At 51.7% G+C, this 12,610-nt stretch overlaps 1 protein-coding gene across 1 annotated transcript in view; it reads left to right on the plus strand.

Moving 5' to 3' along the window:
* The window catches only part of Cotl1 (coactosin like F-actin binding protein 1), a 30,162-nt gene extending 21,064 nt beyond the window's left edge, over nucleotides 1–9,098 (plus strand). Inside the window, exon 4 of the mRNA XM_021169751.3 lies at nucleotides 7,966–9,098. Within this exon, the coding sequence (XP_021025410.1) occupies nucleotides 7,966–8,076 (111 nt within the window). The 3' untranslated portion in view covers nucleotides 8,077–9,098. The remainder of the gene's footprint in view (nucleotides 1–7,965) is intronic.
* Nucleotides 9,099–12,610: the final 3,512 nt, after the last annotated feature.

Below are 12,610 nucleotides of genomic sequence, written 5' to 3' on the forward strand. Positions count from 1 at the left end.
CCCAGGACTTTGTGTATACTAGGCAAGCACTCTACCAATTAAGCAAGCCCCTGTTTACTTACGTATTCGATTTTTTGTTGAATTATGGACACATCCTGGTATTTGCTGAGAGGGAACATCTTTGAGGCTAAATGTTGTCATTTTAAAACAATTCTGTTTACTGATTCTTTGGAGGGAACTCCCAAACATGCATGTGGCTAGGAACAAGAAATTCTATGCCTATTTTTTTTTCTCTTTCTCTTTCTGGAGATTAAACCTAAGGTCTCCTACACGAAGGGTGGGCGTTCCCTTGTGTGGCTAGTTCCCCAGCCACAGGCAGCTTTGATTAGGCAGGAGTTAAGGATCCAGCCTGGATTTGACCTCTGACCTGTCAGCTGACCCATAGGTAGGGGCTGCTTGGAGCTCTGGGTTAAGGATTCTAAGGTTGAATCTTGACAGAGGTGCGATGATTGATTTGTGATGTCTGCCATGGACATCAGCGCAGAGAGTGGCGCAGAACTAGATAGAGTCAGAGGTCAGGTCGGGTCAGGTCAGGTCAGGTCAGGCGGGGTCAAGGCTTTGGCGAATGTTTAGGAGGTGGAAGAGCCGGTCCCAAGCACTTTCCCCTATGTGAAAAGGAACAGTATGGGATCAGCTGCTCAGGGCTGGCTCGCAGCAGGTTCTTGGGACATCTGTCTGCTTGCATTCTGTTCCTGGTACGTCACGATGTGCCAGCCTGTGTGTGCCCTTGGTTTTCTCCCCGAGTAGGAAGGTGACTTGCACCTTTGTATCCGAATGTATCAACCACTTGGCCTGCCTATCCGTTTGTTTCCTTCATCCTAGTTCGATGAGTCATGCCTGCTTTAAGAACCTGGTCTTTTTGAGTAAATTATACCTTGCTGGTCGGGTTTTCATACACTGAATAGGTGTAGGAGGTCACAGAGGGGGTGGGAGGGCTAGCCAGGCACGTCTGTTTCTTTCTGCTCAGCCTCCTGCAAAGCTGCCCTTTTTCCTGGCAAGAACGGCTGCTGGGTGCTGATTGCTTTTATTCAGCACTCAGAGGTCTTTGGCTTAGAATTCGTGGGGAATTCCACTTGGGGAAAGGCATTTGATTGTTACCAGCGGGTGTCTTGTCCACTGTGCCTTAGCTCATGTGTGTGGGAGAGAGTCTACACCCAGCACGGAGGACAGTTTCCTGGGTGCCAGATGAGCCCAAAGCAAGCACGGAGCCTTAACATGGAACCATGCTGTGATCCTGTGTTGGTTGCCCATGGATTCTGGTGCCCATGGTGGAACTTAGGCAGGACCCTTGGATGACTGATGTGGATCTGTCTAGAGGACCCTTATCCCTCCCTCTCCTCTTTCATAGGACTGGGGAGCAGGACTGGAGAGCTGGTGAATGCTGCTTTCAGGGTCTCTGCTCCTTGTCTCTTAGAGAGAGCCACAGCACTGAATTTGGCCTCTTGGTGTAGAGTATAGGCTAGTGATTGACATAGTGAGTGTTAAGCCAGTGCAGGTTTGGGGGCGCAGTGAGGGGCGTTGCTCCTCTTGTCTCTGGTGTAGAGGAAGCCACCTCTCTTCTCTGAAAGGTTTTCTCCTCTCTGGTTCTCCTCCAGCCCAGCTTTGGATGTTGCCGCTGTGTACGTGGATATAGCCAGCATCTTCCATGTTTACCCAGGGAGCCCTGGGGCTGCCCCTCTTTGCAAATGAACACTGGGGATGAGGAAAGGGCCCCGGACATTGAACCCTAAGCTTCCCTGCAGTCTTGAGGCTGAAGGGAAAGCTCCCATCACTTACAAATCAGCTGAGGACCAGTCAACACTTGCCCAGTGCTGGGCACACCCAGCAAGTGTGCAGGCTCTTTGCATGCTCCAAAGCCCTCATTACAGCCTCAGCATGTGGGGCTGTTTCTGTTCCTGTTTGCAGAGGAGGAACAGAAGCTCTGGAGGGCCAGGCTGCTGGAGAGCATGGGGCAACTTAGACTAAACCCCATTCCCAGCCAGTTTTAGCAAGAAAACTGGGTTTAAGCCATGCATTCGGGGAGCCTTCAGAAGAGAGCTCGGGTTTGGGGATAGATCTCAGGGGGCTCCCAGCACCATGTAAGCCAGGCTTTGTAGCGGACACCTAATCACAGCACCAGAGAAGTGGAAGATCAGAAGTTTAGGGTCATCCTTGGCTACCAGCAGGTTTAAAGCCAGCCTGGGTTTTATGAGGACCTGTCTGAAAAGGGGAAGAAACAATTTAAAGTCAAGGATAAGAGAATATTTATACGTATCTTAATCTAGCCCTGCAAACAGGCTCATGTGTGTATGGGTAGGTGTGTGCGTGCGTGCGTGCACATGCGTATGCATGCCTGCATGATGTGTCTGTGCTTCTGTGTGCACGTGAGGGGGTGTGGGGGTATGTGCGTGCACACACACACGCACACACACACACACACACTCACACATGCATGCGTGCTCATGTGCATGTAGGGGTGAGTGTGACGGGAGGTGGCCTGTTGGCACAGGGATACAGATGAAAAGCTCCTTGCTCTTTCTGATCTTGTTGTTGCTCCTGGGTCAGGCCGCCAATGTTGCTTGGTTTCTGCCCCTTTTACTTACCTACCTGGAAGGCATCTCCCCTGTGGTGCTGGGAACTCTCCAGTGGTGCCCTTAGGTCTGAAGCTGACTGCTCAGTAGAAGTGGAGGTGGAGGGCAAGGGATCGCTTCAAATAAGTCTCGAGGTTGGTACTTGCCTTGGGGTTTCCATTACTGTGATGGAACACCATGATCTAAAGTCAAGTTGAAGCCGGCGGTGGTGTCCCACGCCTTTAATCCCAGCTCTTGGGAGGCAGAGGCAGGCAGATTTCTGAGTTCGAGGCCAGTCTGGTCTACAAAGTGAGTTCCAGGACAGCCAGGGCTATACAGGGAAACCCTGTCTCGAAAAACCAAAAAACAACAACAAAAAAGTCAAGTTGAAGGCTGGAGAGATGGCTCAGCGGTTAAGCACACTGACTGCTCTTCCAGAGGTTCCGAGTTCAATTCCCAGCAAGCACATGGTGGCTCACAACCATCTGTAATGAGATCTGATGCCCTCTTCTGGTGTGTCTGAAGACAGCTACAGTGTACTCACATAAAATAAATAATTATTTTTTAAAAAATCAAGTTGAGGAGGAGTGGGTTTGTTTGTCTTACTCTTCCACATTGTAGCTCATCACTGAAGGAAGACAGGACAGGAAGTCAAACTGGACAGGAACCTGGAGGCGGGAGCAGGTATTGAGCCCATGGAGGGGTGCTGCTGTTTGGCATGTTCCTCGTGGCTTGCTCAGCTCGTTTCTTATAGAACCCAGGGGCTTGTATCATACACGATGGGTTGAGCCCTCTCCTGTCAAACACTAAGGAAATGTCCTCTGGGTGTCCCTATAGTCCGATCTTAACTTTCTCAATTGAGGTTCCCTCCTCTCAGACGACTCTAGCTTGTGTCAAGTTGACATAAAATTAGCCAGCATAGTGCTTGCCCAAGCCATGCATTTTGGGACGGTTAGTAGAATTCACACCCTAGATGGGAAGCGCATACCACTTGTGTCAGGCTTCTTGTTGGGGCGGTGGCCTGTTTGACTGCCAGAGCTGCCTCTTCCAATTCCCCAGATGGGAAGGGACTGCCCTTGGAATAGCAGGAAAGAGGACCCTCACCGTTGTCTCCAGGGCTGTCCATAGGTCACTTGAGACCATCAATGAGCTTGGATGGAAACTGGTAAACTCTTTTAGAAAGATGTATGGGGAAGGGCTGAATCATAGGTATGGAGAGATCCAGAAGGTTCCTGGAGTCGGGTAGGGTGTGGGGATGGCTGTTAGCTAAAGACTGGGAGTGACTGCTGTTGGTCCAACCACGTGAAGTGTCAGAGTCCTTCCTCACTGTGGTCCAAGGGGTAGGAGTGATTTCTTAGGGTTTACCAGATTCCTGCTGGGGGGATGTGAGTCTGCACACACCCCTGACTTCAGCTGGGCAGTGTGGTCTCTTGTGGGGTGAGGAGAACAGAGCCAGGTTCATCAGCCCCGAGCCAGGCTCGTGGCGAGCAAGGCCGCAGTCTGACTGATTGTTGATGAGAGACATCAGCCCGTAGCGAAGACCCAGGCTCTGTCTCGGTACCACAGTATGGCTTGGGCTCCAGTGGCCTCAGAAATGCTAGCTGCCTGCCTTGGTCACTTGGAGGGAAAACCATTCAACCCAAAATGAGGGACTCTTGATTCTGCCTTCTAACTTTGAGGTTCCCCAGAACAGCAGGAGTGGAAGATCATGACTTGTGTGTGTGTGTGGGGGGGGGGGGGCTGGAACATGTGATCCGCATCCCCACACTGCTCTCCCACAGTAATAGTCCCGGAGGACCCATCTCTGGCCTCTGCAGGCAGCAACCATAAAAACGTATCTGCAGACAAAGTTGTCTTCTGTGGCAGCAGAGAGAGAATGTTCAGTGTGGCTGACCCCACGTGGCTGTTCTGTCAACTTTGGAGACTTGGAAGCATTCGCTTCATGGCGATTTGATTTTAAATGTGCCTCAAGGTTCGAGGTATTTTTTTTTATAGTTTGGGACAGTGAATGTGTGCACGTACGTGGTGTATCTCTGGTAGAGTATAGACGATTTTGCCTATTTACATTTCTTGCTCTGTACCATTCACTAGTCTGAGCTCCTATTTGAGACGGAGTCACATGTACTAACTTTGTGTGGGGATTTGTGCACACCACAGCAGCATGTGGAGTCTGGACAGCGTGCAGGGGCTGGCCTCTCCTTTCATGGGGGGACGGGGCGGGGCGGGGATCTGAGATCATCAGGCTTCGAGATGAGTGCCTTTACCTTCTGAGCCATCTCCCCACCCAGTCTCGAATTTCTGATCCTCTTCTCTCTGGGATTACAGGCCTGCGCCAACATGCCTGGTTTATGAAGTGCTGGGGCTTGAACCCAGGGCTCTGTGCACTCTAGGCATGCCCTCCGCCAGCTGAGCCACGTGCACAGCCCCTGTTTGTTTGTTGAGACAGAGTTTTGCTATGTAACACAAACTGGCTTCAGACTCGTGAGCAGTCAGTCTGGGCTTGCATCCCACACTGCCTGGTTGTAGTGTGACCACGGCACAGCTCTTGTGGTTTTAGCTATAGCTGCACCCAGCCCTTAGAACTTCCCTTTAGATTTCTTCGTCCTTATCTTGTCTTCCTAAACTCTTGTTCCTGACCCAGACTTCAGTTTCTTCTTTACATTGCCATATAAGGCTGTCAAACAAGCAGAGGACTTTGAACTTCCTCTTAGGCTTCTTGCCCCATTGACTTCCTTGCTGGGGCACCCGCGCCCCTCCCCCATGCCGCTGGCCTGGGAGTTGAGACACAAGTCTGCTCTCTATTCTCTTTCCAGACCTGGGGTCCACTGCCTTCCATGGTCTGGGTCACATGCATAAACTTAGCAGTGCTGGCCCTGGGGCTGCTGGGAAGGGTCTTTGAATTTGGGGCTGCATAAGGCTGTCTCAGCTCTGCCCCCAGGGCCTTATCTTAACCTGGTAAAAGGCTAATGTATCGAGGGTGGATTCAGTCAGATTGTGTGAGGCTTGCCTCTCTTGGCAAATATTAACCCCTCCTCCATATCCTGCCATGTCTTGGTGGCCTTGCTCGTGGTATCTAGGAAGCCAAGAACTTGATCTTTCTGGTGCTATGGCGACTTTGCTGATTTTGGTTTTTATTGATGTAAAATCCATTTAATGTAAAATTAAGCACTTTAACCACCCCTCCCTAGTTCCAAAGCATTTTGCTCCCCTTTCTTGATATCTGCATATAGTAGTTGGGGGTGAGGACAGTGCTGGGGCTTGAACCCGGATCCTCCTGCCTGCTAAGGTAAGCACTGAACTGAACCACACTCCTGGGCTGAGGCTGTAGTCCCAGGTCTGTGACCTTGGGCAGGCATTGTGGTCTTCAGACTCTGTCTTGTTTGTAAAAGAAAAATATTCTTGATTGTCTTTGAGGATTTTTATTTTTTGGTTTTTCAAGTCAGGGTTTCTTGTGTAGCCCTGGCTGTCCTGGAACTCGCTCTGTAGACCAGGCTGGCCTCGAATCCCAGAGAGCCACCTGCCTTTGCCTCCTGAGTGCTGGGCCTAAAGGCATATGCCACCAGTTCCTGGTGTCTTTTGGAATCTGAAAAGCTGCCATTGGGCTGGTGTGGGGCAGAGAGAGCTGCCCTTCTGACCCTTGCTGGCTTGCAGTCACCTCCAAGAACTGTGCAGTTTTACCACGATGAGTTTTAGATGACATCTGTCGTTTCCTGTTTTGTCTCCCACCCCTGGTCACCTCTGGTCTGCTTTCTCTGTGGATTTGCCTTTTTTGGACATTTCCTGTCAGAGGAACCAGACAGTGGGTGGCTCTTCATGTCTGTCTGTTTTTGCCCATGTTCAGGGATCCGTTCGCCCATGTTGCACCGGGCATTAGAATTTCACTGATGACTAATTAATGCGTCACCATTTGGAACGTCCATGCGTCGAGGGTACGCTTTACCGCCTCATCTCATCTGGTGGCTAGCTACCTGGGGTGCTCGGCTGTTTGGGGTGAATCACGCAGCTGTGAAGTCTGGGCATGTGTGTCTGTGCCCGGGTGATTTCATTTCTCTCAGGCAGAGCTTTCAGTGTCCGGCCCTAGGGTCATAGTTGCAGTTTTGCATATTTTGATGCTGTAGCTTGGCCTGGGTACCACAGCGCAGTGTGTGTGTGTGTGTGTGTGTGTGTGTGTGTGTGTGTGTGTAGCGATTATGGTGTCATAGGCCTGGGGATGTTGCTCAGTGGTAGATGTTTGCCTAAGGCTAGGACCTGAGCTCCTTCCCCTAGTACTGATGCACGTGTGGGAGTATGATGTGCAGTGTTGAGGAGCATGCCTGTGGTGTGTGTGTGTGTGTGTGTACCTCTTACCATACAGGCTTTTGTTGGCCTTGAACTTCTATTATCTGAGGCTGGCTATGAACTCCCACGCCTCCTGCCTCCACCTCCGCAGTGCTGGCTTTACAGGTAGGTATGCCACCCTCGGCTCTTTTATGTGGATAATTTCCCAACCTTTGGACTCATGTGCTTCCTGCAGCTTTCTTTGTCTTCCCTTGAGATTTTCTTGGTTTTTATTGTGCCTCATAATCCGCATATAAAATGACGTAATTCTCACGGTTCAGTGTTGCCTGATAAGATGCCTCCTGCTTCAAATTCTCACGTGGGCCAGGCCCTGGGGTCATCTGATCAAAGCCTCAGTCCTAAGAAGTGACTACAGTAGTGGTGTGTTTCCCAACTATAGCTGGGCGAGTTTGTGGAATGAATGCCACTAATTCCCTGCACAGCTGCCTAAAACTCAACCAGGTTGGGAAGGCTAGGGCACCGACTGGTAACTCTGGCCTAATAATGGCTGAGCCGGCCTGTGAGAGCCAGCTTCTCCCAACCCCAGGTATGGCAGTAACAGGGGTGAAAAGTGTAGCCACCAGCCAGAGCCTCCTTCCTTCTGTGTGCTCCCTCCTGTAATCTTACGAGATAGGGTCTTACTGTGCAGTTCAAGGTGGTCTTCGGATCACGGTAGTTTTCTCCCACTGCCTTAGCCTCCTGTGTGCTGGGATTGCAGGTCTGTGCTAGCAGGTGTAGCTCCTCCTCCACTCTGCCCCTCTTCTGGGGTTAACGCTGGCCAACTCCCATCTGCTTTCCTGCCTCACACCTTCACCCGCAGGTTTTCCCAGTTGAATTTGACAGTGGAAAGGGACTTGCCCAAGGTAACACAGCCAAGGGAAGACAGTCCAGGGGTCGCGCTCCAGTCCAGCCCGTGGACTGGAGGCCGTGGCATCTCTACCCTGCGATCCGGGCTTTTGGCACAGGCTCTATTGGCATTTTTTCCATTGCAATCTACTAGGAGTGTCTGGGGTGCCAGGGCTTCCTGCTGCGTTGCCTGGGCAACCCTGGACCACCCCACCCCCCCACAGAGACTCTGAGCTCTTCTTTGTTCTTGCAGAATTTTGCAAAGGAGTTTGTGATCAGCGACCGGAAGGAGCTAGAGGAAGACTTCATCAGGAGCGAGCTGAAGAAGGCTGGGGGGGCCAATTACGACGCTCAGTCAGAGTAGCTGCAGCCCCACAGCCCAGAGCCATCTGCCTGCTCCGCCAAGGAGGAGACTGCCGCCTCACGTCACCAGCCCACCAGGGAGGAGAAGCCATGAGAGGCACCAGCGCCACCAGTGTGTCCAATCCTCTCCCTCCCTCTCCCCCCTGTGGCCCCTCTCAAGCTCACCAAGCATCATTCTTTGAGACCCGCCCCCCCTTTTTGTTTTAAAGAAAAGTCATTTTGGTGCCAGGGTCATGCATACCATCCGATCCCAGAAGCCTCTCTGTCGCTGGCCCTTGACCTGGCATTTATCCCTGCCATCACCGTGGCCTGCCTGGTCTAAGCTACCCTGGCCTTGAGTTGCTGAGGCCTGGCCAGGTGCCACCCCAGCTTGACCTGGCTGTTTCCTGCTAGCCCTACGCGGGCCACCAATGCCAGGAGCTGTGCACACCCTACAGCCTTCATGAGCTCCCACGCGCACGCATGCTCCTCAGAGCCCATAGATGTGGCCCCAGGCCTCACCCCTGTCCTGTTCAGAGTGGCCTGAGGTGTCCCTCTGGTAGACACTGCTTGGCAGTAACAGGTTTAGGTCTGGCGTGGACCGAGTGTGAAGTGACAAATTTGCCTTAAATCTTGCCTGGCAGTGTGGCTCTGCCACGTGGTCTAAACTACCCTTTTGGCGAAGCCTTTCTGAAGCCAGAGAGGTCTGAGTCTGGCTGTGGGGGGGAGTTCAGGGTCAACCTCAGGGCCTCCAGGGTGACAAGGATGGAAAGGTCCCCTGCAGACAGGGAGGCTGGCACAGGCCTCAGGGCGCCTGGAAGGCAGCGACGGTTGGAGTCTTAGTCTGCAAATTCCAAAGATGGCTTTGTTTGCTTTTGAAGACAGCTGAGGCGGGCTTGGCTCCTCGAGAGCACACGAAGATGGTTCTTTCCCTCCCTCCTCGCTCTTATTACTCTGGGGAAGAATGCTGCACCGGGCTGGGCTGTGAGGACCATCTCTGGCATTCCGACAGTTTACAGAAGTAAATGTGTTTTTCAAGAAAAATGAGTTGGGTTGTCTGCTTCGTGTGTGCTTGTCCGCGCTCAGTGAAGGTGCTTCTGGACCCTGGGTGTGTGAGGTCAGGGCTTCTTCAGAAGCCTCGGGTAGCTCAGGCTATCCTCAAACATTTGATATAGGAGAATGGCTTTGGCCTTGAGTTCCTAATTCTCATATGGCCATCTTTCAAATGGTGAAGTTACAGATGTGTACCACCTTGTCCTATCTCAGTAGCCCTTTCTGGTTTTTCAAGACAGGGTTTCTCTATATAACCCTGGCTGTCCTGGAACCCACTCTGTAGATCAGGCTGGCCTCGAACTCAGAACTCCGTCTGCCTCTCTGCCTCCCAAGTGCTGGGATTAAAGGCATGTGCCATCACTGCCTGGCTCTCAGTAGCCTTTTAATTCACTGCCCCTACTCTTCCAGGGGATCCAGGTTCAGTTTACAGTACCCACACTGGGCAGCTCACAATTGCTTGTAACTCTAGCCCAGATGATCCAGGTTAACCCTGAACTCTCTCTATGGCCCAGGGAAGCCTTGAAGTTGTCCTCCTCCTGCCTCCTCCCAAGCAGCTAGGCTCACAGGTCTGAGATGCACAGCCTTTTGTTTTGTTTCTAGTGAGACAGGGCCTCGCTGTAGCCTAGACTGGCCTCAAATTTGTTGCACCCCCCACCCCCGCACAGCCTCCTGACCATATTGGGATTACAGGTATGTGCTACCACCCCTGGCTTAGATTTTAAGTCTTAAACACAGAAGTAGACATTTATCTTCATTTTATAAAAAACAAAATCAGAGACTGATCCCTCCTCCCCTGTCACAAGGCCATGACTGTGCTGCTGGGTGGCACAAAACCAGAGGTGACTCCTACACAACAAACTCAGTTGTGGCTGGTACTGCCCGCTCTTCTGTTTATAGCTGTGTGTCTTCAGGCAGGTTAGTCTCTCTGAGTGTTGACTCCCTCTCCGCAGAATGGGCAGCACAAACTGGGCATGATGGAAATCCCAGCACCTGAGAGGAGATGGGGGTCGGGTCAGAAGGTCAGAGTCATCCTTTGTTACATAGTGAGTTCACAAGGCTAGCCTGGGCTACATGAGACACCCCCACACCCCCACATGCCTCAAAAAAAGGGGGGAGACCTGGTTACCTCTGCAAGCCTTCCCTGCCCTCCACTCTATCCTGCCCTTGCTGGAGGCCTTATGAAGGGTGGGTTGGGATGGGGTGGGGAAGGAAGGAGAGCCGAGAGAGGAAGCTCCTCTGTGACTATGGTGTGTATATTTGTTCTACTGTTGATTGGTCTCTGGGGGACTTATCTGTTTCACAACTACACCCAGCCCTCCTGGCATTGCTTATACTCCAGGGGTTATCTGGGGCTAGATGGGGGGTGGGGAGTTCCACCCTAGGTCCCAGGGCGCCATCCAGACTGGGGAAAAGGCCTCTTCCCTGAGGGTAGATGTCCTGGATTTAGCCTGACTTAATCTCCTTGTTCCCCATTCCTAGAGAACCGCAGAAAAGATTAAAATGGAGGCAGAGCAAGGTTAGCTCCGGTGACCAGTTAAGGAAGAGGAGGTGCTAAGTAGAATATCTGAACTAAACAAAAGTCTTAGGTAGCCCAGGCTGGCCTTGAAGTCAACACATAGCTGACCCTACATTCCTTATTCTCCTGCCTCAACTTCTTGAGTGCTACGACACACCACCACACCCAGCTTTCTACCAACTGAGCTACTTCCCTAAGCCCACGGATGGGCCACAATTCTAGAATATTACCCGGACCCTGTGAAGTGGGCTAAGAAGGGGCCTGGACAGTAGGTCCCATAAGATATGTTCCAAACCCAGATGGTGGACTTCCATTGGAAAAAGCGTCTTTAGGGATGTAATTGAATATAAGATGGATTAAGGAACATGGTAGTGTCAAAGGGAGATTTGGGCCCAGACAAGAGAGAAGAAAGAAAAGAGTGAAGAGGAGTCAGCCACAGGCTAAGGAGACCCTGGGGCCTCAGGAGACAGTACACACTCTGCTGCTGTGGTGAACCTTCAGTTTAAACCTTCCTTCCCATTGCCCACCCCAGCCTCTCCAGGTTGGGACTGTGTCCCTGTGCCCGGACTGTCCTTGCACAAGCAGGAGTCTGGGGAGAGGCCAGGTCTGGTCCTGCTGCACTACCAGGCCACACAGACACCAGCTCTCAGACCAGGGCAGCGCTGTGCCAGGTAGAGCCGGGAACTTCCTGGTTGTTTTCTGGCTGCCTCTACCCCCAGCCCCACCTCAGGAAGGCAGCTGTCTTGTCCACCGACCACCAAGCCTGCCCCTCTTCACCAGGGGTCTAAGCCAAGCCCCCTGATTCCTTCTCAGTGGTCCCCAGGGAGCTGAGGTAATGTGAGGGAGCCCTGCAGCTGAGGTGGCTGTGCTCAGCTCGCAGGTGGCAGATAGTGGCTGCTCGGTGTGGGACTTGAGAAGTGAAGTTCACAGAGGGTCTGAGGACAGAGCACTGGGCCTGCAGAGCCCGAGGAGCCCTTCCTGCCCTGTGTCGGGACTGGCTGGGGGTGTCGCCTGCAGGCAGGGGTTGGTGATCAAGAGAGGAAGGAGGTCCCTGGGAAAGAGGGGAAAGGGTTCTGGCAAACCCACGCAAGCAGATGCTAATGTGTTTCTTTGCTCCTTGGCTCATCCCCAGAAGTTCCCATGGCTGATGTCACCCTTGGTGACGTGCCAAGCCATGGTGGCACACACGGGGGAGGCACACAGTGAATCTTCCCAGAAGTCCTCCTACACAAAGGTGGGCACCCCAAGAGAGTCAGTACCATTCAGGCACAGTAGTAGTAACAAGATCTAGGTGTGTATGCACCGAGTGTGTGTGTGTGTCTGTGTGTGTCTGTGTCTGTGTGTGTCTGTGTGTGTCTGTGTGTGTCTGTGTGTGTATCTGTGTGTGTACCTGTGTGTGTATGTCTAAAGGGGGTGAGTGTGTAGTGTATACACGTGTGTGTGTGTATCTGTGCATGTGTGTATCTGTGCATGTGTGTGTGTATATCTGTGTGTATGTTTAAGAGGGTGAGTGTGTAGTATATACACGTGTGTGTGTGTGTATCTGTGCATGTGTGTATCTGTGCATGTGTGTGTGCATATCTGTGTGTATGTTTAAGAGGGTGAGTATGTAGCATATACACGAGTGTGTGTGTGTATCTGCATGTGTGTATCTGTGCATGTGTGTGTGTATATCTGTGTGTATGTCTAAGAGGGTGAGTGTGTAGCATATACACGTGTGTGTGTATCTGTGCATGTGTGTATCTGTGCATGTGTGTGTGTATATCTGTGTGTATGTCTAAGAGGGTGAGTGTGTAGCATATACACGTGTGTGTGTGTGTGTGTGTGTGTGTCTGTGCATGTGTGTGTAGATCTGTGTGTATGTCTAAGAGGGTGAGTGTGTAGCATATACACGTGTGTGTACAGACCAAAGGACAATGCTGAGTATCTTCCTTAGCTAATCGCCACATTATTTTAAATGACATGAAATTAAATCTAGTTCTCTTGT

The sequence above is a fragment of the Mus caroli genome, unplaced genomic scaffold, assembly GCF_978045245.1.
Source record: "Mus caroli unplaced genomic scaffold, Mus_caroli_1 scaffold_10, whole genome shotgun sequence".
Taxonomy (NCBI): Eukaryota; Metazoa; Chordata; class Mammalia; order Rodentia; family Muridae; genus Mus; species Mus caroli.